This window comes from Fusarium coffeatum (genome assembly GCF_003316985.1).
Source record: "Fusarium coffeatum strain FIESC_28 chromosome Unknown BRIP53273_contig_192, whole genome shotgun sequence".
NCBI classification, from domain to species: domain Eukaryota; kingdom Fungi; phylum Ascomycota; class Sordariomycetes; order Hypocreales; family Nectriaceae; genus Fusarium; species Fusarium coffeatum.
In genome coordinates, this window is record NW_022157985.1 from 60,934 (window position 1) to 84,423 (window position 23,490).

General features: G+C 48.5%; 7 protein-coding genes across 7 annotated transcripts; 4 read left to right on the forward strand and 3 right to left on the reverse strand.

The window, feature by feature from the left end:
• Positions 1-2,185: 2,185 nt before the first annotated feature.
• FIESC28_08251 (uncharacterized protein) lies at positions 2,186-6,686 on the forward strand (the record flags this gene model as incomplete). The annotated part of the gene is made up of 6 exons (XM_031162389.1): positions 2,186-2,219; positions 2,273-2,878; positions 2,951-3,025; positions 3,072-4,194; positions 4,539-5,108; positions 5,159-6,686. The coding sequence occupies 6 exons, from the start codon at positions 2,186-2,188 to the stop codon at positions 6,684-6,686; spliced, it is 3,936 nt and encodes a 1,311-aa protein (XP_031013544.1).
• A 1,254-nt stretch (positions 6,687-7,940) lies between these two features.
• On the reverse strand, positions 7,941-9,677 carry FIESC28_08252 (uncharacterized protein; the record flags this gene model as incomplete). The annotated part of the gene is made up of 2 exons (XM_031162390.1): positions 7,941-9,414; positions 9,469-9,677. 2 exons carry the CDS (start codon positions 9,675-9,677, stop codon positions 7,941-7,943), a joined length of 1,683 nt encoding a protein of 560 aa, XP_031013545.1.
• A 1,495-nt stretch (positions 9,678-11,172) lies between these two features.
• On the forward strand, positions 11,173-14,689 carry FIESC28_08253 (uncharacterized protein; the record flags this gene model as incomplete). The annotated part of the gene is made up of 7 exons (XM_031162391.1): positions 11,173-11,299; positions 11,353-11,774; positions 11,831-12,530; positions 12,584-12,943; positions 12,998-13,097; positions 13,155-13,492; positions 13,554-14,689. The coding sequence occupies 7 exons, from the start codon at positions 11,173-11,175 to the stop codon at positions 14,687-14,689; spliced, it is 3,183 nt and encodes a 1,060-aa protein (XP_031013546.1).
• A 1,388-nt stretch (positions 14,690-16,077) lies between these two features.
• On the forward strand, positions 16,078-16,472 carry FIESC28_08254 (uncharacterized protein; the record flags this gene model as incomplete). Its single annotated transcript, XM_031162392.1, has 3 exons — positions 16,078-16,207; positions 16,263-16,367; positions 16,423-16,472. 3 exons carry the CDS (start codon positions 16,078-16,080, stop codon positions 16,470-16,472), a joined length of 285 nt encoding a protein of 94 aa, XP_031013547.1.
• Positions 16,473-16,607: 135 nt separating this feature from the next.
• Positions 16,608-18,665, reverse strand: FIESC28_08255 (uncharacterized protein; the record flags this gene model as incomplete). Its single annotated transcript, XM_031162393.1, has 1 exon — positions 16,608-18,665. One exon carries the CDS (start codon positions 18,663-18,665, stop codon positions 16,608-16,610), a length of 2,058 nt encoding a protein of 685 aa, XP_031013548.1.
• A 489-nt stretch (positions 18,666-19,154) lies between these two features.
• On the forward strand, positions 19,155-20,649 carry FIESC28_08256 (uncharacterized protein; the record flags this gene model as incomplete). The annotated part of the gene is made up of 2 exons (XM_031162394.1): positions 19,155-19,760; positions 19,807-20,649. The coding sequence occupies 2 exons, from the start codon at positions 19,155-19,157 to the stop codon at positions 20,647-20,649; spliced, it is 1,449 nt and encodes a 482-aa protein (XP_031013549.1).
• A 123-nt stretch (positions 20,650-20,772) lies between these two features.
• On the reverse strand, positions 20,773-22,667 carry FIESC28_08257 (uncharacterized protein; the record flags this gene model as incomplete). The annotated part of the gene is made up of 4 exons (XM_031162395.1): positions 20,773-20,869; positions 20,983-21,986; positions 22,029-22,553; positions 22,641-22,667. 4 exons carry the CDS (start codon positions 22,665-22,667, stop codon positions 20,773-20,775), a joined length of 1,653 nt encoding a protein of 550 aa, XP_031013550.1.
• Positions 22,668-23,490: the final 823 nt, after the last annotated feature.

A 23,490-nucleotide genomic window follows, 5' to 3' on the forward strand; every position in this document is an offset into this window, starting at 1 on the left:
CTTGTCACAATTGCGTAGTTTTAACTCAGTCATCTCAAGAAAGACCATCATATCTAGCTGTGCCGTATCGCTGATACATTATGTCCTTTGGGATTTACACAGGTACCTGGACTGACTGGTCGCGTGGACCTGTTCTGGGTGCGACCATCACTCTTTCGTCAAGGGACGCTAGCCTACTCCTTGCCTGCATCGCGGCCTTTGTAACGATCACCGCAATACAACTGTGGGTCATCATCGGCTTCTCAGTTTACCAGGCTCTGGCCACAGGCAATAAACATGATGGGCTCTACTATCAAAGACAGGTTATCCTGCGAAACACAAAGTCGGCTCCCGCAGCTGCTTGGTTATCTCTGCAACAGGCCTGGTACTAGACTGGAATTGCGTAGTCTGCCATTTTTAGGACTGTCCCTTAGCGAGCTTCTGCTACTCGGGGTTTGCTTGTGACACATCTGGTGATAAAGATGCCCGCAATGCGTACTTAATAAAACAACATTTTGATCACACGAACTGTCGTTCCCGATATCAACCTGTATGCTGGGGCCTTCAAAGATATGTGCTACAATGAGAGAGTGAAGGAAACTTTCAAGAACGTTGAACTTCTCTGTACTCGGTCTATTTGTAGTCATTAGCCTTAGTACTTATGTTGTCTTGTCATCATTTATCTTGAAGTTTCTTACGGCTCGAATTCAAGCTTGGTTGGGACGAGGAATAGGGAGAGCAAAAAGATGGGAGAGGGACGGAACTTTGCAGCAGATGAGGTTACTGTATGAGATGCAAGGCGATGGAGTTTGGGCGGGTACCACAGAGGACTTTCCTCGAACAGTGTCAGGGGATTTGTTTGAGCATAAGGGAGAGCTTACCTCAACGATGAGGGAAGTTTGAGAAGCTGATTCAAATGTCGGTGTACCTTTTAAAGGCATATTAATTCATTGCAGAAATCTTAGTTGCTTATCAGTCAAGTCTATTTAGCTATGGAATTCCAAGTCTTTTTGTGCACGAGTGGTGGTGTTGTACCGTACTGTGGGAATAAGGCCGGATATATCAGGGTCGGCTTAACTAATCTCCGCTCAGCCTTGGCGGTGTGCGGCGTACGAAGCCACAAAAGCAGCAATTTGCTGCGACCTAGATCTTAGAAAACAAGGCTTTTGAACCCTCAAATCCATGCTCAAAACGGCGCCAGATAACTGATCATCACACGTACCAACTTTTGGAATTTGGTATGAACTGTGGAGTCAAGCCATTGGATGTACACTTCTCTATTGGTCAGTCTATCAAGTCATAAAACGAAAATGCTAGGGACGCTATTCTTAGAACCATCCTCTTAGCCAATGAAATCTACACATTGCATGTTCTAGTGGAGACTGATATCCACCGCTCATTTGTCCCGGGCTCGGAGAACTCTTTAAATGGTAATTTCAGTACAAGACGTCAAAGTTGAGATCCCTTTCCATACTTCTTTTCCTTCAATCGCCCGAAACTGTTATTTCAGGTTTTGGCATTCCAGGCCCATCAATAAGGAAATACCCTCTCTAACCATCATCCACAAGCTGTTTCCGCATGGAAATCCGACACATTAAAGTCCACACTAAAGTGTTTTTTCCATACCCTATACGCCGCTTGTCAAAACACCTGTCGCGTGTGAAAATGGACCACTTTACCGAAGACCCCTGCTCTTTGACACGCGCCACGCAACCCCTGCTCACCCGGGTTCGTACACCAATCAATCACAAGCCTGTGTGCGCTCCCTGTCCTACAAGCCGAGCTGCGAAATCTGTCGCTGGAGCAGGCACGGCTAAACCAAGATGGGATCTAGCCTTTCTGCACCTATAACCAGATATCCATTTGATGTGAAACGAGACACCAAGCGTATACAAAGACATGTAGCAGCCTTAGGTTAAGGAGGATCAGAAGGATGAATGGTATCTTATCAATAGACGTTCGCATAATCTCGTGCGGGGTTGGAGGGTCTCGGATCGTGCTTACAATATCTCGTCACGAAAATCTCACTGCGTATTTTAAACAAGGGTCCAGCACGCTCAGCCCCAGAGGGCTGTCACACAGACAAATCATCAATTCCTAATGTCTCGCACTTTTTCCAATTCCTTGTTCCCGCCTGTTCCTCCTTCTACTGAGATTACAAGACGTGGCGCAGACAGACACCATACGCGTAACACTGCTACAAACAATGGAAGAGCTCGATCTGGTCGTCATCGGAGCCGGTAAGTCTCACCCATCGTCGCGCCTTCATGTAACTAATATATCATGACCAAAGGCTACTACGGCCTCGGCGCCGCGAAACAGTATCACGTCACGCACCCAGACCATTCCCTCGCTATCCTCGACGCAAACGCTTCGGTAGGCGGCGTCTGGTCTAATGAGCGACTTTATCCATGTCTCAGGTCCAACAACCTGTTGGGAACCTACGAGTATCCAGACTTTCCCATGACTACTGAGCGCTTTGGCGTTGAACCGCAAAATTATATTCCGGGGGAGGTCATGCATAATTATCTTGAGTCTTACGCACGCGAATTTGGCATTGACCGGTGCTTGAGACTGGGTACCAAAGTTCTTTCGGCTGAGCATCAGATTGAAGGAGGCTGGCTACTTAAGATCCAAAGCGAAGGACTGGAGTCGTCTACCCAGGTTATGGCTAAGAGATTAATTGTTGCAACGGGCCAGGATTCAGAGCCTTTGATGCCTCACATCCGTGGCCAGGAACAATTTTACAGGCCGCTATTTCATAGCAGAGACTTCCGAAAGTATAGAGATACTGTCAATACTGCCAAGCGAGTGACCGTGTTTGGAGGGACCAAGTCTGCTTGGGACGCCGTCTATGCGTACGCCACTCATGGTGTCAAAGTCGACTGGATCATAAGACGTGAGTAGCTCCAACGTCAAAGACTGACATATGACTTGAAGGGTTTGAACTGATGATGCTGCTTGTATTCAGCAACCGGCCACGGTCCAGTTTGGATGTCGCCCTCCTTTGTCACGCCTTTCAAAGTATGGATTGAGAAGCTCGTTAGTAAGTTTAGACAAACATGATATCTAGGTACTTCTGAGTCTTGCAGCTAACATAGTTCCCTCTACAGATATTCGTTGGCTTCACTGGTTTGCCCCATGTATCTGGGGCCAGGATAGTGGCTACCACGGCATCAACTACTTCTGGCATCGCACAACCATCGGTCGCGCCATCACCTCCGCCTTTTGGAAAATTCTAGCTGCCGATGTAATCGACCTGATGCAATTTGATACACATCCCGAGCTCAAGAAGCTCAAGCCTACTTCATCAGCCATGCATACCGGCACAGCCTTTGGTATCTTGAACTATCCAACTGACTTTCACGAGCTTGTACGCAACGGCACTGTGAAAATCTACGAGAACGACCTGTCGCATATCAGTGAGGGTAGGATTCACCTGGACAATGCGGAGGGAACTAGTCTTGAGTCTGACGCTTTTGTCGCTGTTACTGGTTGGAAGCCATTCTCGCCTCTCAAATTCCTCCCTGAGGGCATCGACCGCAAAATTGGTCTCCCTTATGTACCGAACAGCAACGACAAAGAAAACCTTCCAGACGAAGGGCTTGGAAGTTGCACTGCTCTTCTTGAAAGGGCCGATCAAGAGATTGAGGAGCGGTTCCCAAGTCTCAAGACGCCAATGAAGTTCAACCCCAACTACAAGCACCTGAGCGAAACCAAGGCTTTTAAAATGGCTGCCTCAGATGCACCCATTCTCTCGCATACACCCATGATGCTGTACCATTTCATGGTCCCCGCCACCACCGAATTCCTCCAGACCAAAGACCTTGCCTTTACAGGATACTCAACCAACTTCAGCAACGGGACCTGTGCGCATATTCAGGGTCTTTGGATCAGCGCTTTCTTTGATGGCACGCTAGCCCGGGATCCGAGTTCAGCTGTGGCTGCAGGGAGCAAGGGCATGACATTGAACGAGGTCCACCGGCAGACAGTTTTACACAATCGCTTTGGCAAATGGCGGTATCCAAATGATGCAGGTGCCAGGGTACCAGACTTCATTTTTGAAGCGGTGCCTTTTATGGATATGATGATGGCGGATTTGGGCTTGGCAGTGCACCGTAAACGAGGGTGGTTCAAGGAGATGACTGAACCGTATGGACCTGAAGACTATAGGACCATCAACGAGGAGCACGCTACCAGAGTTACCAAGCTTAAGTAATTATTTTATTATTGGATCTGCTCCGTTTAAAGGCATGAAGATAGTGTGAAAGGATTCCAATTAGCGAGTACAGTTCTTTGTGGCGTCCCATGAGCAAGTTTGCGCGAGTTTAGATGGATGTCTTATAATGTAACCCTGTGAACCTGATACCACCGCGGTGGAAATAGGCTGATTGAATGAGCCAGTTTGCGCACAAATCCTCTTGACCTACAGTAATACCAGAGTTGTTATTGGTCTGGATATTTGAGCTATTGAATTGGCATTATCCGACGCATCCCCTCGCGGGTCCTGTCAATCTTTAGCCCAGCTCAAATTCAGCCCTATATAACCCCACTCACAGGCACTGTCTTTACTTCCAACAGTCGCTAGACGCCTTCCTGCTTTCACGTGCCAAGATGAAAGTATCTATCGCAGCTCTGTTGACCCTCCTGGCAAGCACAGTAACTGGCTCCAAAACCGGCCTTATAGGCTATGGCCAATCATGGTACGACCCTCCCTGCGCTTACGCTTGTCGAGCCGTCATCAGCAATGCACCGCTCGAATGTCCATCAATGGACCACAGTAACATGGACATGGGCGGACACTCACATGGTGGCTCACCGATGGCCCCTTGCATCGCGGACAATGACGCCTTTCTGCTCACACTTGCCCACTGTTTAAGAACTCGCTGTGCAGAGATCCCAGCTTCAAATCTAGAAGCCTACTGGGCCGATCAAACTACGGGTGATAAGACTGTCGATGCAAAGTGGACTTATGGTGCTGCGTTGGTTAACATCAAACGACCGGAGAGGACATATGTCGCTGGGGAGACGTTAAACTATACGGCTCTAATTTCGGACGAGAGCTATCAGTATCAGTATGACTTCAATGTCCATTTCGACTGGGAAGAAACAGTCCAATCAACCTTTGTGTAAGATTTGCCATTTCCTTTGCTATCTTATCTGGCTGACGGAACTATAGCATTGTTTTGATTGCCGTAGGTGTTGCAACACCCGTGTTTCTTTCAGCCATTACACACCTACCCTTCATGACCACCACCATAGCAAGAATTAGGCCATATCTAATCTACCCCTCGACAATCGGCGACTACAACATTCGTCCTCTACCTTATCTTCTCGGCAATGCACCAACCATGGGCTCTGGCCTTTGGATAGCCATGTTCGTTATACTGAACATTATCCTCGGTGCAGTTTCGTACAAGACCTTCTCTCATCCTCATCCTTGGGGCTTTACCAAGTCTGCTGAAATATTGGCCTATGTCGGTTATCGGACAGGTCATATATCCTTTGCGTTACTACCGCTAACAGTCCTCTTCTCGTCACGCAACAATATCCTGCTCTGGATTACCAACTGGCACTTTTCCACCTTCCTTGTTCTTCATCGATGGGTCGCTCGCCTTTGTGCGATCCACGCAATCATCCATTCCATCACTCTTCTTGCCGCTTATGTCAGCCTCGGGACATACTACACAGACGTTCACAAGCCATATTGGATCTGGGGTATTATTGGAACGCTATGCTTACTACTACTTCTATTCCAGAGTGTCCTCTGGTTCCGACGCGCCTCATACGAAGTTTTTCTCGTCCTCCATATCCTTCTTACTGTTTTTGTCATAGTTGGGTGCTGGTACCATATTTACTACTGGAAGCCATACTCTGGCATCTACGAGCTATGGATCTACATGGTTTGTGCAGTATGGTTCTTTGACCGTCTCTTCCGAGGCCTGCGTGTGGCGAAGAATGGAATTCGACGAGCGACTGTCGTTGAGCTGTCCAACGAGATCGTGCGCCTTGATATATCGGGCGTGAGATGGTTGAGTGCACCGGGATATCATGCTTATGTTTACTTCCCCACGCTTCAACCACTGCGCGCCTGGCAGAATCATCCATTCTCCGTCAACAACAGTGCTCTACTACAGAAGTGCACTCCATCAACACAAGACCTGTCGCGTGATAAAGACCTGGAACTCCACCGGACTGCGCCTCAAATTACCGTATCCCAGAAAGCGACAGGAACTGACAGCATTTCCATATACATTAAGAAACACCATGGTACCACAAGTCTTCTCACCAAACGGACCGGCCTTCCCGTTCTGTTAGAGGGTCCATACGGCGGCCCTAGTCGAGACGTACTCAAATGCGATCGTGTACTACTCGTTGGCGGCGGAATCGGCATCACTGGTCTTCTTTCCTGGGCTCAGGCCCACGTGAATGTCAGGCTAGCCTGGAGTTTAAAAGAGTCATCTCAAGCTCTTTTGAAAGACCTTGAGACTTCATTGAGCGGCATAGATGATAAAACAGTCTTGGTTGGAGAAAGGCTCAACGTGAAGGTGTTACTAGAGGAAGAAGTGGAGGTGGGCTGGAAGAAGGTTGGTGTAGTTGTGTGTGGTCCTGCTGGGCTTTGCGACAGTGTTCGTGCAGCTGTTGTTAGTTTGGGAAAGACTAGTGGTGTTGTCTTTGAGCTGGAGGTTGACGCATTCAGTTGGTGAAAGGACTGTACAGAAGATGTATTGCCTATGTTTACTGATTCGATCTTAGGATAGGCGGATTGAATGTTTATTTCACGATGCTACCTTCACCTTTTAGTTTGACTCTTAAGTATGTGGATGGGGATTGCCATTGTATCTGTTCCACACGATTACCTGCCTAGATCACTTTCGACTCAGGCCGTCACTGCAACTTCAGTATTGCAATCGATGATATCATTTTCTTGACCAAGATCTAATCAAAGGGTTGTCGACGTCCAATTCAAATAGGAAGATGAACATCCGACAAGTACCTCATCACTTTTCAGAAACATTCCTCGCCCTTTCTTCCCCTTCCATTGACCGTACAACACAACAAGCCTATAAACTGATGTCCTGATCATAAGCCTTATGCGCATCTGACGATGTTCTCAGGGGGCGCGCCATTGACAGTGCGACTACGGGTCCCCAGAATAAACCGTGATCCGAGATTCGTTCAAGGTAGCTTAGATCCATCATGCCAAGCATACTAAGTGGATAGACAGGAGATGCGAGGATGTTGATTTTCCCGATCGAGCACCCCTGCACTCTGCCCGCGCCACAGTACGGATGCATTTATCCTTCAATGACACGTTCTTTTTAATTGGCCCGGAGTATCTGTACCTTGCTTGCCATATGCATTGCCGTTTCAATTCACTAGCTCAGCCTCGGGAGGATTTAAAGACTGCAACCTACTACAAGCCGTTAGTCTTTTGAACATGGAATTGAGAGCCTAGAAGCTTGGCTGAATCCTTCGAAGTAACTACACCTGATCGCCTAACGTTTTCCTAGACTCTCAACTTCGGAATGGATACGAAGAAGCAACGTTGCACAGCCTTCCGTCGGAAACCCGAACCAAGCAAGGATGATTAATGTTTTCCGCGGGGGCAGTAACAGTTTTGCCTTGGCATCATACGAGTAAAAGCGATATTGCGATCATAAAGTCGGCCACGTGTTGACGAACCAGCGTCAGTACAGTAGTTGGGAAGCAGTGGCAACGTTAAGTCTGAATTGTGTATTAGATGTGTTCTGTACAAATTTTGAGTAGTAAGAAAAGTGCCCCCTTCGCGGATAAGCCACGTTTAAGACTATGTTTAATTTACCGACGAGAGTGCGAAGTATGTAATCAGAGTCAAAGTAGTGTATACAAAATATGAGCAACTGGAATCAGCCGATTCTAGAGGCACGGCCAGAAAATAAAGAGTATGTACAGACTAAAAAACTAACACTAGATTGCGACTAATTGCAACGACCGAAGCCCTTTTGGCACCCTGAACCACAATGAGTGCCAGTCGTACCACAGAAACCAGTAGAGCCACAGCACTGTCCGTTGAATGGACCACCAGCACAAGTCAGACCAACTTTGCTACCGCAAGTGCTGTCCAACGTAGGAATATTCTTAGTCAAACAAGCACTAGAAGCGCCTTTTTGGCAGCCTTGACCACAGTGAGAAGCGCTGCTTCCACAGAAGCCATTCGACGAGCAGCAGTTTCCGAGGCCAGAGCCAGCACAAGTCTTGCCGTTCCTGGTACCGCACTCAGAGTCAGAAGAGATGCCAGTGCAGAGACCAAAAGCCTTCTGGCAACCATTGCGGCAGAAGGTGTCGCCCTTCCCACAGTAGCCATACTCGGAGCAACAATCGCCAAAGACACTGCCCTTACAGGTCTTACCATTCTTGCCACAGCTTCCATCGGTCGAGACGTTACTAGAAGCTTCATCGCAAGTACCAAACTTAGACTGACAGCCAGCCTTGCAATGACCTGCCTTACCACAGTAGCCCTCAGCAGAACAGCAGTCACCGTAGGTGCTTCCCTTGCAGGTCTTGCCGTTCTTACCGCAGAAGCCATCGGTAGAAATGTTGCTGGCCTCGGCGTTGCAGGTACCGAACTTGGACTGACAGCCTGCATCACAGTGGGTGTCCTTGCCACACCAGTCACCAGCGGAGCAACAGTCTCCAAATGTACTGCCCTTGCAGGTCTTGCCATTGAAGCCTCCGCAACGACCGTCAGTTGAGACAGTGCCAGAGTCTGCCTTGCAGGTGCCAAAAGCAGTTTGGCAACCTGCACCACAATGACCGTCTTTTCCGCAGTACCCTTCCTTGGAGCAACAATCACCGAAAGTGCTTCCTTTGCAAGTCTTTCCGTTCTTGCCACAAAAGCCATCGGTAGAAATGTCTGTCTCAGCATTGCACGAACCAAACTTGGTCTGGCATCCAGCATCACAGTGGGTATCCTTGCCACAGTAACCTTCCCTGGAGCAGCAGTCACCGAATGTACTGCCTTTGCAGGTCTTTCCATTCTTGCCACAGAAACCATCAGTGGATATATCTCCGGCATTAGTCAAGGTACAGTTGCCGAAACCCTTCTGACAACCAGCACCGCAATGCTCGGCATCGCTTCCACACCAGCCGCCCATGGAGCAGCAGTTACCGTAGCCGGAGTCGAGACAGATCTTGCCGTTGGCACCACACTCACCGTCAAAGGTGATATTGCTAGGGGGGCCACATGTGCCGAAGTCGGGAGTGCAGTTGTTACCGCAGTGGGCGGTAGAGTTACCACACCAGCCCTGGGTAGAACAACAGTCACCAAAGGCGCTGCCACCACAAACGAATTTGTTTGTGCCGCCACAAGAACCGTCGGGAGAGACACTTCCAGGACCTAGAGGAACTTCAGGCGGTGGAGCAGCAGCATTACAGTTTCCGGCCTTGCTCTGACTACGTCGATTGTTAGTTTTGTCTGAAATAATGGTAAGCAGATCAAGAACGTACCATCCTTCGCCGCAGAACTTGCTGGATCTTCCACATTGACCGTCCTTGGAGCAACAAGCACCCCAGAGAGGGCTGCAGACGAAACCGGTATCTCCTCCACAGGTACCATCTTCAGTAACCATACCGGTCTGCCATGGAGACAAAGTCTGGGTAGGGGACTGAGCAGCAACGAAAGCTGGCAGAAGCCAGAACAGAGCAGCAACCTTCATGGTGTGTGAAATAGATTTGATGAGGTTGGTTGATCTGGCAATTCTGACGATTCATGATATTGGAAACTCATATAAGGGTACTCATATACGAGTATTCGTTCAGCGAGTGCAGTTCAGAATCGGGCAATTTCTTAGGCGCCACTTTTCTCGGCGAAGACGATCGGGAGGATTGTCTCAATTGAGCCGCAACCCCTGACCCATGTCACACAGGGTCCGCCAAAGAAAACTTTTTCCACAACGATTGTATCGCATTGTACCCTATGGATCGTACTTGCTCTGGGTATTTCATGGAGCACAGCCTGAATTCAAGTTCAAGTGGCCCAGTCTCGAACATTAATTAGCGCAGCACCGCCCGATCTGCCGAACATCTCATCTATACCGTTACATGAGCTAGTAGTCTGGACCCATACAGTCGGCCGCCGTTTGGGGGCGGATAGACTAAGGCTTAGGTTAAGGTTAATTATCTTCATCTGATCTCGTGAAACCAACAACACCCCGAATCAGGCGGACTACGTACTTACCAGGTAAAAGTCCAGATGTTTTGTTCAGGTACACCTTATCATTAGTTGAATATATACTTTATTTAGGAAGGTTTGATATGTGATCACCATGATGATGATATATGCTGTTCCGATGGGATTACCACATCCCGCGATATCCCCTACCTAGTATTTAACTAAACATTTTTAATAACACATATACACTGAAGCTCTTCAACTTTCTCTTGGACATTCAATCAAAGCCTCTAGGGTATTTGCCAACTGTTTGTGACCGTTTAATGATTGATGGACGCATTCCGTTGGATCCGAATACTCGCTTGAAATTTTCATCTTGTCCTTGTACCCTAAACCCTTTTCAAAATGTCAAGAACCGTCCCTTGCATGGGAGCGGCCCGTCGGACGAGCCTCATCCTCCGTGTCGGGTAAAAAGAATGTACAGCCCAGACGACCGGCATTTTTAGGCACATGTTTCTGCTCGGGAGTTTAATCAGCCAATTCTCTCGATTCTTATTGGCTAAGGTCCGATCCTGCCGAGACTACTGCAAGCTGATCCTACGCTTGGCTGGAATCGGTTGACACCCGGAACTTTTCTATACAGGGTTCGGCCGAGACAGGGTCAGGGTCAGGTCGGGCTATGCACTCGATCCTTCGATGGGAGATAGAAATGTGAGTGTGCCTAGTCTAGACCTCAGGAGCCACAAGATGGGATCATGATGGGAATCCGTTGCCGAGGCAGGCTATGCGAGGACACCTAATTTGATTTCAAAATTTCCCTCATACATATCGTCAAAGTGCACTGTCACGCAGTATAGTGACTGCGCTATTGATAACATGGGTATTGTAAATTGCATTTTGCAAGGATGCGGATACAGAGATGGACACTCTCTTGGGGGCGAAGTTCTAAGTGTATATAGTCCATTGTGCTCACCTATAGAACCAATTACTTAGACAAACACAGCGATAGTTACTTGTTTACCTCAACCTAGGTGATAACTATGGTGTCACCACTTTCGAGCTTCGCCTTTTGGGCGGTTGCTCTTTGTTTCTTATGTTTTGTTACCTTGAGCAACGCCGATACGCACCATCACCCTCATGGCCGCATCAATCGACGTTCTGTCATCAGTAAGGCTTTTTCTTCCGACTACGTCAAAATCATACTGACTCCTAATCAATAGCCAAGGCTCCCGAATGGACCAAGAAGATTGTCATGAGCCCTGGTCACCAGAACCCTGCCGAGGCCCCCCCGAACCCCACTGAAGATCTTGAGCTCTCCGTCGATTCCGGTGTTAGCCTCGACCAATACTACAAGGATGCTCAGAATGCTACTGAGTCCTCTGCTGGCGTCACCCCCAACAAATCTGGTCTGTCACGTCGTTCTCTGGACAAGCGTGACGACGGTCCTCTGTACTGCAAGGGCCGTAAATGCCCTGACGAAAGTTGCTGTGGTCCCAAGGGCATCTGCGGTTATGGTCCTGATTTCTGTGGCGATGGCTGCACATCTAACTGTGATGCCAAAGCTATGTGTGGAGAGTACAGTGAAGAGGGTGAGATGCCTTGCGGTATGAATCTCTGCTGCTCTGCCACCGGTTGGTGTGGTGTAAGTCTCTTTCGTTACCCTGTCTATCATTGTAAGCTAACCAAATCTATCCTTAGACCACTAGTGCCTTCTGTGACAACGCCGATCCCCTACACAAGACTCTGCCTTGCCAAGCCGGTTACGGAGGCTGCAACATCGTCTCCTCCCCCTCATGCGCCAAGGGAGGTGGCAGCACAAGCGGACGAACAATCGGATACTATCAATCGTGGAACGTCCGCGCTCGTAAATGCGACACCAAAACGCCCAAGCAGCTCGATACGACAGGCTTCACCCATTTGTTTTACTCCTTCGCCTTTATCGACCCTGTCTCTTTTAAGCTCGTTCCTGCTCATAACGATGATGTTAAGCAGATGCGCGAATTCACCGACCTGTCCAAGGGCGGCAAGCTTAAGACATGGATCGCTATCGGCGGCTACGATATGAGCAACGAGAAGACTCCTACCCATACCACGTGGAGTGATATGGTGTCCACCAAGGCTAATCGAGCTGCCTTCATTGCGTCTGTTCGTGATTATATGGATGAGTATGGCTTCACTGGTGTTGATCTCGATTGGGAGTACCCTGGTGAGCCTAAGCGTGGTGGTCGCAAGCTTGCTGATACTCGCAACCTCTCCATGCTGCTCAAGGAGATGCGCGCTGCCTACGGTTCCAAGTATGGTATCAGTTTGACTTTAGCGCCTGATTACTGGTATCTCCGTTGGTTCGACGCCAAGGCAATGGAGCCTTATGTTGATTTCTTTGGATTCATGGCTTATGGTAAGTTCCAATCTTCTTCTACTCTGTTGCACTTTAACTAACACCCATGTTAGATCTCCACGGATCCTGGGACTCGGATGTCTTAACTTTGGGCAAGATCATTCGTGGACAAGCCGACATTCGCGAAATCCACAACAACACCATTCCTCTCTGGTTTGCCGGCCTCGATCCCAAGAAGATCAACTTCGGTCTTGCCATGTACGGCCGTGGTTACACTGTCGCCGACAAGAACTGCAAGAGCCTTGGATGTTCCTTTGCTGGACCTAGCAAGAAGGGAAAATGCACCGACGCTGACGGTGTCATGTCTTTGGGTGAGATCAAGAACCTTATCAAGGACGGCGTCGAGTCAACATACCTAAAGGACTCCATGATGAAGCAGATCGCCTGGGATGATCAATGGATTGGATATGACGGTAAGCTATCCCTCGTCTGGTTCTACATCTGCTTGTTACTAACAATGACCACAGATGAAGAGACCTTTGCCGCCAAGAAGGCCTGGGCCGATAGTTTCTGCTTTGGAGGCACCATGATTTGGAGTATTGACTTCCAAGCTAGCGGCAGCTCATCGTAGGTGACCCCTTGCCAACACTTGAATGATTCGAATACTGATATATGACATAACAGTGGCGGTGGTAGTGGTAATACCGGAGACGAAGGTTCGGATCTCCCTGACATCAACATTCCTCCTCTAACGAAGAAACAAGTTGTCAAGGAGCTCATGGACAAGAAGCTACCTAACTGTAACGACGACTACGACGACGTTGAGGACAAAGGCAAGCTTTGGTTTGACTCTGGCGCTGAGCAATGGGTCGACAAATACATCAGCACACTGGACGACCACACTGAGTGGGCCAAGGACCTTTTGTACCTACTCTTCAAAGACGTGAAAGGCAAGAGTATCGATAAGTCGGAATTCTCATGCGACGCGCCAGGAGCTGTTTGCGACTATCAACGAACTTGTGGTATGTATCTTCCAGCATTCCAATCTTACCGCCTCAATGCTAATAGTAATGTGCCATATAGAGGACTTCAACGACATCGGCAAGGGTGGACTCTTCTACATGTTCTTGTCTCTCAAGAACTATTTCCTCTGGATGACCCAGCTGTCTATCGAGCTTGATCAGCAGATGAGTACCATCTCGGATTCCTCTGTACCGAAGATGCGAACAGCGCTCAGAATTAGCGGAAGCCCTCCGGCTGAGCTCAACATCCTCAGTATTCTTTCTGCTGCCTTCACTATCGCTAGCGGACCTACCGCCCCGTTGGCTCCTGTTGCAGGTTATTTTGCAGGCACCGCTGGTCTATTGAGCATGTTTGGTGCTACTGTCGGTTCTGGTACCGTTTCACCCGACGGCCCGATCGATGCTGAGGGCTCGGCTCGGTATTTGATCGGTAATACCAGAGACGAGGGTATTAAGAACATTAAGAAGCTCATTGCTGCCGTTTTTGGTTACCAAGTTGCACAGGCCGATATCCCCAAATCCATGCTTGTTGGAGACGAGAAATACAAGAACCCCGTCGTGCGAGTCTTTGGATGGGGAGGGTGGGTGAGGTCAGTGAACATCAAGGGCATGGGCGAGTTCGTTGCCAACATCCGTTCCAACATGGATAAGGCCCTTCTATGGCAGATGGCAAGGACTTGGAGAGGTCTCTACGTTGTTGTCCGAGATGACTTGCCACAGCCCAAGTGTACCAACCCTAACAATGCTTGGGATGAAGACGGAAAGCGTTGCCTTGACGTTCTCGCCTGGTACCCCAAGAAGGTGACTCAGACCTTGGGCGGTAACAAGGATATTGAGTTTGCCTGGAACGATTGGGGCATGGACAAGCTGGCCACTCTGCGCAACACTGTCCGCTGCTGGGAAGACAACAAGGGCCACATCGGTACACCCAACACGGACATTGGTTCTCTCAAGAACAAGAATCCTTACGACCTACCCTGCTTCTTCGCCATGCCAGTCTTGAAGGGTAACTACAGTGACGTTTCCAAGGGCTCCATCTGGTTAGCGGGCAACTTTCCTGGTCAGGACAACCAGGCTGGTAAACTCTGGCCCAAGTCCAAGTGTGAGCAGGGAAACAGGGATCTGAAGCAAAACCCCTTCAACACAAAGAAGCCTTACCTTTGTGCTGATTTTGATCTTACCAAGGACCTTCAATAGACATTGAACCTGTGCAGGTGGTAGTTCAGGGAGTTTTACTTGACTTGTGAGTGCTTCAAGCATCAACTCGTTTTAGATATTTATATTTTCTTTAAATACATTTTTCTTTAGTCTTATTTGTATTACCTTGCAACTGATAGTAATCATTCTTACTCTGAACTCCCGATCTATCGTTGTTGCTCTAACTCTAGTACTATGCACTATTAAGGCGGTCTACGAGGCTTGCTCGGACTTATGGAGGGTCTGAATTTTACAGACGCCTCATCATGGTAAATTCCTTTCCAGGTGAAGCTTCATGGACTGTCTACTAAACACGGCAACGCTACGCGCCAGCATTAGTATCCCAATGTTCGCAATTTGCGACCCATGGTGGAAACCTAATACCGCTGGATTAGATCAGTAGATATTTGAAGTCTCTCAGCGATACATCTGGTGATAAAGATGCCCGCAATACGTACTTCATAGGATAATACTTTTGATCACGCGAACTACCATCCAACAGTTACCTTTTATGACGAATCTTATCCATTTGACTAATAATATCATTTCCGTATCACTGTTTGTAGTTTCTTACATCTTCCGAGACTCGGTTTATCATTACTCTCGATTACCATCAGTCAAAGTCTTCCATGCAACAGTCAGGGGGTAGCTTTTCCACAAACTCCCGATGGGTAACAACGAGGCCGACAGAAGCCTCGACTAGGTCGGCCGACTGCCAAGATCCCTTCTCCGCGGTTAATAGTCGTGTGACACAGCCCACAAATAGGAATATTTCCATTAAGCTTAATTACTGCAGGGACTTTGACATCAGGGTGTGAGACCTTCCTAGCCACTCACGTTCTAGTAATGGATCACATGCAAGTTCCATTTTTGCTTTCTAGCCCCCATCCTCATCCGACGCCAAGAATGTCTGTGCCGCAATCCTTATGGTGAACCCTGCAGCTGCCTAGAAAAGCCTCTACCAAAACCGAAGGATTTGCCAAGCTATTAGCTAAACGAGTAACTGCGCATAGGAAAGCAATTTTCCGTCCTGCATACTGCATCGCAAAGACCGAGCCCTGCAGCTGCAAGGCTTTGCGGTATAAAATACCAGAGCTTGGATGTACTAGGATCACCATCCCATCAGTGGAGCAGTTCCTGGGGGCGTTTGTATCTTCCGTTCCTTTGTATGCGACTGGATGACTTACGCCTCTTTCGAGTTCCAGACTACAGGAAGTGTTGAAGAAAAGATATAACTACTTCACCGCAAGATACAAATGCTGGCAGCAACAGATATAAAAGCGATAGTTTCTCCCTTCCCATTTCTATCTATTCAACTCACTATCGTTCCATACGCTTCAGTCCAATTCCAACTATTCTTCTTCACACACATAGTTCATATACCGAACATGCAATTTTCTACCGTCCTCTCGGCTGTTGCCTTCGCTGCTGGTACCCACGCCTGGGCCCAGGCTGGCAACGGTGAATGGATCGCCAACAACAACCCCTACGGGATTATGCCCTGGTCTGGAGGTGCCAGTAAGTTCTTTCCCAGAATTATTGATATACGAATTGAAGCTTACACGATGGATAGTTAATGTCTGGGAGGCATGCACCTACCATGGCTCAAATGCCTTGGTCCCTGCTGGTCACGGTTGCCGATACTGGACCAACGCTCAGGGTGGTATCTTCGCCGGAAGTAAGTATCAGCGTTTCATCTCCCACTGGTTGGAGAATGCTAACAACATTCCTAGCTTGCCGTGATACTCCTGGTCATGTTATTACCACGCGTAACTGCCAATAGGTTTGGGGTGAATTATCTTCTACCTGGAAGACAAAGGAGGGCCTCATATCAAAATAGCGATGAATTGCTTATGGAGTAAATACTCGTTTTTCAATGTCTGGCATATATCCATATGACCTTCATACTCTCTGCCATTTAATCAATCAACATGAAATAACCAGCAGAACGCCCATTATCAGCCTTCACAATCAACACCACGAGAAATTGATCTCTTGGGACCTTTGCTAGAGTCGGGTACCTATCGTTGACCTTCGGCCGAGTGAGACGAGCGGTCCATACCCAGTTGTTTCCCTCCCAGCTTACAGGACAAATTGCTTCACCATTAGCAAAGATCTCCAAGCTGGTTGCATCTCCAGTTGAGACTCCTAAGTTGCACGTTCCTTTGACTTCCACTAAACGAACATCAAAATCAGGTCCATCCTCTTCCACAGCTTTTGTCGACGTAATCCTTAGAACTGGCCTTTCCATACTAGGAGATAGAGCCTTGGTGTCAGCAACCATAATCTCGTCTGTCGGCAGAAGCGGTGCCAGAGGTGGAATCTCCCGACGTCTGGAGACTGTTTCATAGGCGTAGGCATAGCTCATTAGCGTGGAATCGTCATATGCCTTGCCGCAGAAGGAGAGGCCGACAGGCATCTTCTCATTTGCAAGGTTTCCCATGGGAACAGTGATACATGGAACTCCAAGATGCTTTAGTGACCTACCACCATTCGCATACTTGACTCCATCACGTAGCGCAGAGATCATCGACTCGTAGGTTTCATCCGCATCAGCCAACGCAATATCGCCATTTGTTGGAAACACGAGGGCGTCGTAATTGTTCTCAGTCATCCAATCTTCCAAGTCTTTCTTTCGCATGGCTTCCAGAGCCTGAAGCGCATTCTTACATCCCGGCAGATCGACGAGGCGGCTGTCTCCACGGTTCTTTACCGCAGCGACCATATCTTCGTAGCGGACTTGATTCTGAGATTCGGTGTGCTGCGATGGATCATCCATCGGAGCAATGTGAGGATGAATCTTGTCGAGTTCGACAGACAAGAAGTCCGGGATACCCTTGTCGCCATTGCTTCGAAGGAAGTCGTCCCAACTCAATGCAATCATTTCACAGCGTTCGAGTGCCGCCCACTCTTGAGATAGGTTAGGGATGTTCATGCTCTGTCCAGGAAAGTCTTGTCTGGTGTAATTCTCAAACAGCGGGAAATCTGTCTCGATCACAGTGGCGCCCAGTTCTTCAAGGTCTGCGCGCGCTCTTTCCCAAAGAGCATTAACACCGGGAGAGCAAGCGTTGTCCGGTTTGGCACCTTCAACTCCGATGAAGCATCGAGGGACAGCTAGTCGCCGGCCTTGGAGTGCATTTGGATTTGCGAGCGTGAGATAGTCAACTGGTCGTACCTCGCCGACCTTTGGTAGTGGCACAAATGGTTGCGAGCGCCAGAAGTCAGCGTCCTCGGCCTTCTTGTCATCAGCGACAACAACGTTGAGCACGTGAAACAGATCCATCATGGTCCTTGTGTGAGGGACGACTTGATCGCAAGTCGGATACAAAGGCCATAGCCCCCGTGGAGGTATCATACTGCGGGACGGAGCATATGCCACCAGTGCATTGTTCGATGCTGGCGAGCGACCTGAGGTGACAGCTTCTCCAGCAAAACCAAAAGCAGCCAAGCTTGCTGCGGTAGATACACCACAGCCATAAGACGAACCAGAGGCATAAGCAGTGCACATGTACTTTTGGTTATACGGGCTCTCCGAGCGACCATACAGTCCACGCTGGCAACCTCCGTCAGCCATAGGCGGCATATTAGTCTTGCCAAGAACTACAGCTCCAGCGTTGCGAAGGAGCTCGACAATGGCGGCATCAGACGTTGCTTGGAGGTCAGCAAAGGCAGGTGAAGCAGCAGCTACCGTCATGCCCTTGACCTTGTAGCTGTCTTTGACCGTGAATGGAATACCTTCTAGAGGTCGAGGCTGCCTTCCCGAGGCACGATAATCGTCAGAGGCTTGAGCTTCAGCGAAAACGTTCGGGTTGATTTGACAAATCGAGTTGAGACGTGGACCTCTACAGTCATATTTGCCGACTCGATGGAGGTAAAGAGCTACGAGCTCGACACTTGTAATGGTTCGATTGTCCAGTAATTGTTTGAGGTCGCTGATGCTAGCCTCGAGGAGTTTCACTGTCGGTTGGTTAACCATGTTGGGTAGAGAAAGAAGTAAAAGCTGAAGTGTGATAGTTGAGGAGATTTGTACTACATGTTTGAGAGAAATCGACTTACTTATAGGGATCTCAGCAGTTGCTTCGTCCCTCCGAAGTTGAATGATCAGCATTCCGACATTCCTTTCTGGGCCTAGCGTCTCCGAGACGCACTTGCCGAAGTCGCTAGCCTCCAAATGGAAGTCGTCCTGGGTATTTTATGGGCCTTGGTCGAATTACAGGTGAGAGTCATCCATTACCCCTCCCCCACAATCAATTCATCAGCCATTCCGAATTTCATGACTCTTCCATCTTCGGAAGATAGAAGCCAACGAAGCGAAGTTCCCATTCATCTCAACTCAGCCATGCAAGAAGCTCTGAAACCGGGTTGTTGTTGGACATGCAAGATTCGACACGTAAAATGTGACGGTGCAATTACAGCCTGCCTGCAATGTACCAGTAGGCAAGTTCATTGTCATGGATATGGAGCAATGCCATCGTGGATGGATGGAGGTCAAAATGAGAAAGAAGAGAGGCAGCGCATCAAGTTTGCTGTGAAGAAGAATTTTAAGCGACAAAAGAAAGCTCAGGCACGTCAACTGAGAGGTCATAAGCAAACCACGCGAAGACAAGCAAAGTCTACTGCAGAGGGTCTACAACACAGCGGGACAGTGAGCGTCAATTCAGGCTCGGCGACAAGATCAACTCCTCAATCCTTGCAAAGTCGGATCCTGTCGGGACAATCATTCACAGAACCCCTCCAGTACGACGAAGCCAGTCTTCTGATGCACTACCTCGATCATGTATTTCCTTACCAATACCCCTGTTATGATAAAGCAAAATGGTCCCGTGGCTGGCTTCTTTGGCTGCTGAGCCGGAACGGGCCTCTTTATCGAGCTTCATTGGGTCTCGCTGCGTTCCACCAGCGCTCTTTGACAGGCGAAGCAAACAACGACCGTCTTGAGCTCGAGTTTCATACCAAAGCGGTCAGACAGCTTCATGACTTTCTGACGTCTATGAACATTACTGCGCTTGAGCCTGAGAATGAGACTCTGGTTGAAATCATCACCTGTGGTGTAGCTCTGATCAGCTTTGAAGTGAGTTTGGACATGAAGATGACGGACCTTGACTAACAGACAATAGGTACTTCGAGGAAGCACGGCAGACTGGCAATCACATCTATGCGCAATGGCTTCTATCGCAGTCACAATGCATCACCAGCCTCAACTTCCGAAGTCGCCAGATCAACTTGTTGGGAGCAGAGGTATTGCCGCTATCGAGTTCCACATTCCTGTTCTGCTTTGGATGGATCTACTAGCATGTGTAGCGACACAAGAAAAGCCAAAGCTTCCATACGATCAGTGGTTAGGACCTAATTGTACCTTCCAGCTAGGAGATATAATGGGCTGTCACAACCCGGTCATGAAGGCTATTGGGGACTTGGCAGTTTTGAGTCAGTGGAAGTTGAATTTTGTTACCGGTGATCTTGGCCACAGCGAATTCAACCTCAGAGCACGACAAATTGAAGATAGTCTAGAGAACGTCATGGATACGACACCAATGAAACCTTCTGGATCAGAGCAGCAACCCAATCAGAACAGTGTCACTCGAATATTTGCTACGGCAACGTTAGCCCAACTCGCTTCTTTGAGCTCAAACGCTCCAGATGCTATCGCTTCAAGTCGAGTAAGGCGAGCTGTAAGCCGTGTGGTCCTTGAGATCCAAATGGCTGGTCAAACAGTCACTCCCCGGCAACTGAGCTGGCCTCTATGCGTTGCTGGGTGTCTAGCCGACCAGGATCAGCAGGGCTTTTTTGAAGCGTTCCTGAATCCTGTAGTATCTGAAGGAAGTGGCATGATAGGGAACTGTGGCACTATCCGAAATATCCTGAAAGCTTGTTGGGCGAATAAGATCGAGAGGCCGAACGAAAGGTGGGACTGCAGTAGTACTATGAAGCAGATGGGTATACATGCACTTTTGATATAAGAGGAATTCTAGTAGACTTGAAGTAAATCGATATCTAATTGAAACTAGCTGATTGAAGGTATTTCGGGAACATAGGTAATAGGTATTGTCAGAGTTGAAATCATCAGTACCCACAGAACGAAGTTAATTAGGTATGGCCTTATTAGTCGAAAGGCAGATTGCCAAAACAATATTGGCCATGGTCCAGTAACCTGCAGTTTCGACATCGGAATCCCTTCGACTATATCCGGTATCAGTGACAAGCGTACACAGAGTTCATCATCCCTCGCATTGCATGAGACCTCTTTCGAGTGTATGATCGTCTCTGTCAATGACCCCACCACGTCGAGAAACCTGGTGCTCTTCTCCTCGAGTTCCCATCGGCTCAGGTACGTAGCCGTCACCCAATGTTGACCTCCGCTTTCATCTGGTTGTACCTTTCGACCCAACAAGACTAAAATCAAGTCTGAGCTGGTAGTCGCTTTGTAGAGAAGTACAACCCGAAAGTTGGGGTATGTCTTCAGCACAATATCCATGTGTCGATCATCTGGATAGAAACTGAAAAAGCGGAGCAGCCCACGAGCGTCAGTCATCATGACTCCATGAAGCTTGTATTGGCCGAAGATGGTGGTGGGCTTGAGACCCTTGGCGCTGATGTAGAAACCATGCTCGTATCTCTCTTTCGCAGCCTGACTATTCTCAAACTTTGAATGCTCCAGTTCTTCCAACTCGCGTCGGATCGTGTATGAAGATGTCCACGGTTGATCGTAGTAATGTCCACGAACCTCGTCTCCATGTCGCAGCCCATACAAACTATAAGGAGATATGATGCTTCTAAGAGGCTTGACGCTAGCCAGCTCACCAGGACGAATTCGTGCATAGCGATCTCCATCTAGACGTCGAAGGTAGATGCCCACTACGCGGCCCGGATTCCCACCAAAACAACAATTCAATAATAGAATCACAGTATGGTAGCGCTCATAGTTAGGCCTTAAATCTTGTATACGACCAGTCACTCTGATGCCTCTGTTACTGACAGTCCAGGGCTCCCGGGGTGCCCTCGAGTCCCACAGTCTCATCAAGTTGTCTTTCGCTTGTTCCGATCGCTCGATTGACCTTTCTCCTCTATCCAAGAAGTTCTGGAACTCTCTTGGAGAGTGGGCGAATAGTCCTCGGGCTTCCTCTTTGTCAGCCCCAGTCGCGGTTGAGCGCCATGCAAAAAGTGTCTGGTCAGCTGACTGCTTGAGAATCTCTTCTTGTAGTCGCAAGAATGACCTGGCCCCTTCTCCGTATAGAAGTGGCATATTGACGCCGAAGATACCGAGAAGAGAATAGGCAATATCCTCCTCACGACTGGTCTGTCTATATGCCGCCCAACTCATCCTTCTGGCTATACTTACCTGTTCCAGAGGGCCACCCTGTAGAACAAAAGTGTCAATGCCCGTTGTATTCCGCAACTCAGACACCATGTCTTGTTTTTCTCCGATCAGGTTCCAATCCTTGTCGTAGAACTCCATATTGCGTGGCGCAATTAGCTCTTGGAGAGTCCACCCTCTGGTGAACCAGCGGCTATTCGTTAAGCCAAATCCTCCTGATGTTGATCTCCATCTTCGTTTAGGCTCAGCGGGCTGTTTTGTCGATATGTCTTCCAAAAATGCATAGCAGACAGCTGCGTCACGGTACCACTTAAACATGGAGTTTATGGCCTCTCCTAGCTCTGTACTGCTGGTCTTATCGATAGAGCAGGTATCCACCCAGGCATAATCGAGCCCTTGGGAACGGGCTTGACGACATGTAGCGAATATCTTGGCAATTTCTCTGCTTCCTTTCCTGTAGGTTCGATTTTGGAACTCTTGCAACGTTGTTTCGCGATCGCCCCAGGTGTGAGAGAGGATGGCGTATGGAGGGACTTTGCCAATGAAATCCTGCAATTTCAGCGTTTTCGTGTTGATCAGTCTCATTCTTGTTCTTTCCACATTGCATCAATTATCGCAAGACCATGGCGTAAATACCTCAGCAGAAGTATCTCTCGGTAACATCGCAGCCTAATCTCATAGTGGCGCTTGCCAAAGTGGACTCATCTGCTGAATGCTTACGTGGACGAAAATAGAGATGACTGCATACCTAATTTGGAATCAAGATTCGGTCATACTTACCCCATTATGGACTTTCCCGTCTGCAGCTCGACCACTGTAAGACTCTCATTCGGTCTAACTGCGGGGTAGTTGCTGCAAGCAATGGTGCTTCCCATTGTTGGAAGAATTTTCCTCTAGGGTGTTATTTGTAGAGAATATTGATCAGCTAGCAATCATTCACCAACAATAATTAAATAGATACCTATGTGCAAAATTGCAGCCCCGGCCCACTTGCAAAGCCCGATTAATATCAAGTCATGAACACTAGGAGATATCGCGTATGTGGCTTGCCAATCCTTCAATAACCTGCCAAAGAAAGACCAAGTTTGAGTCAGCTCAAACGCGCTACAGGCTTACAGAGTTACATGGCGTTAGCGCGAGTCAGCGCCAGTTAAATTCCAGCTTCATCAACTTCCCTAGAAGAATAAAAGCCCACCGAAGGACAGTAGAAAAAAGGAATGTAAGCAAATCAATAGAGACATAAAGTTGCTTGAATGTCCATGGAGGCTACCCTTTATTATTTACAAATGATCGCATAATGGAGAGACCTGACTCTTAACTGTCAGATCCGACAGGAAGGTACAAGCGCAGATGAAGCCCTAGAGCCCCAACCGTCAGCCCTGGAGGAAAAGGTCCTGGCGTGAAACAATGCCTGTCACATTGAAATAAGCCTTGCAGATCACCGGCCTAACGGAAATAAAGCACTTGCAGGTCGAATAAAATGCAA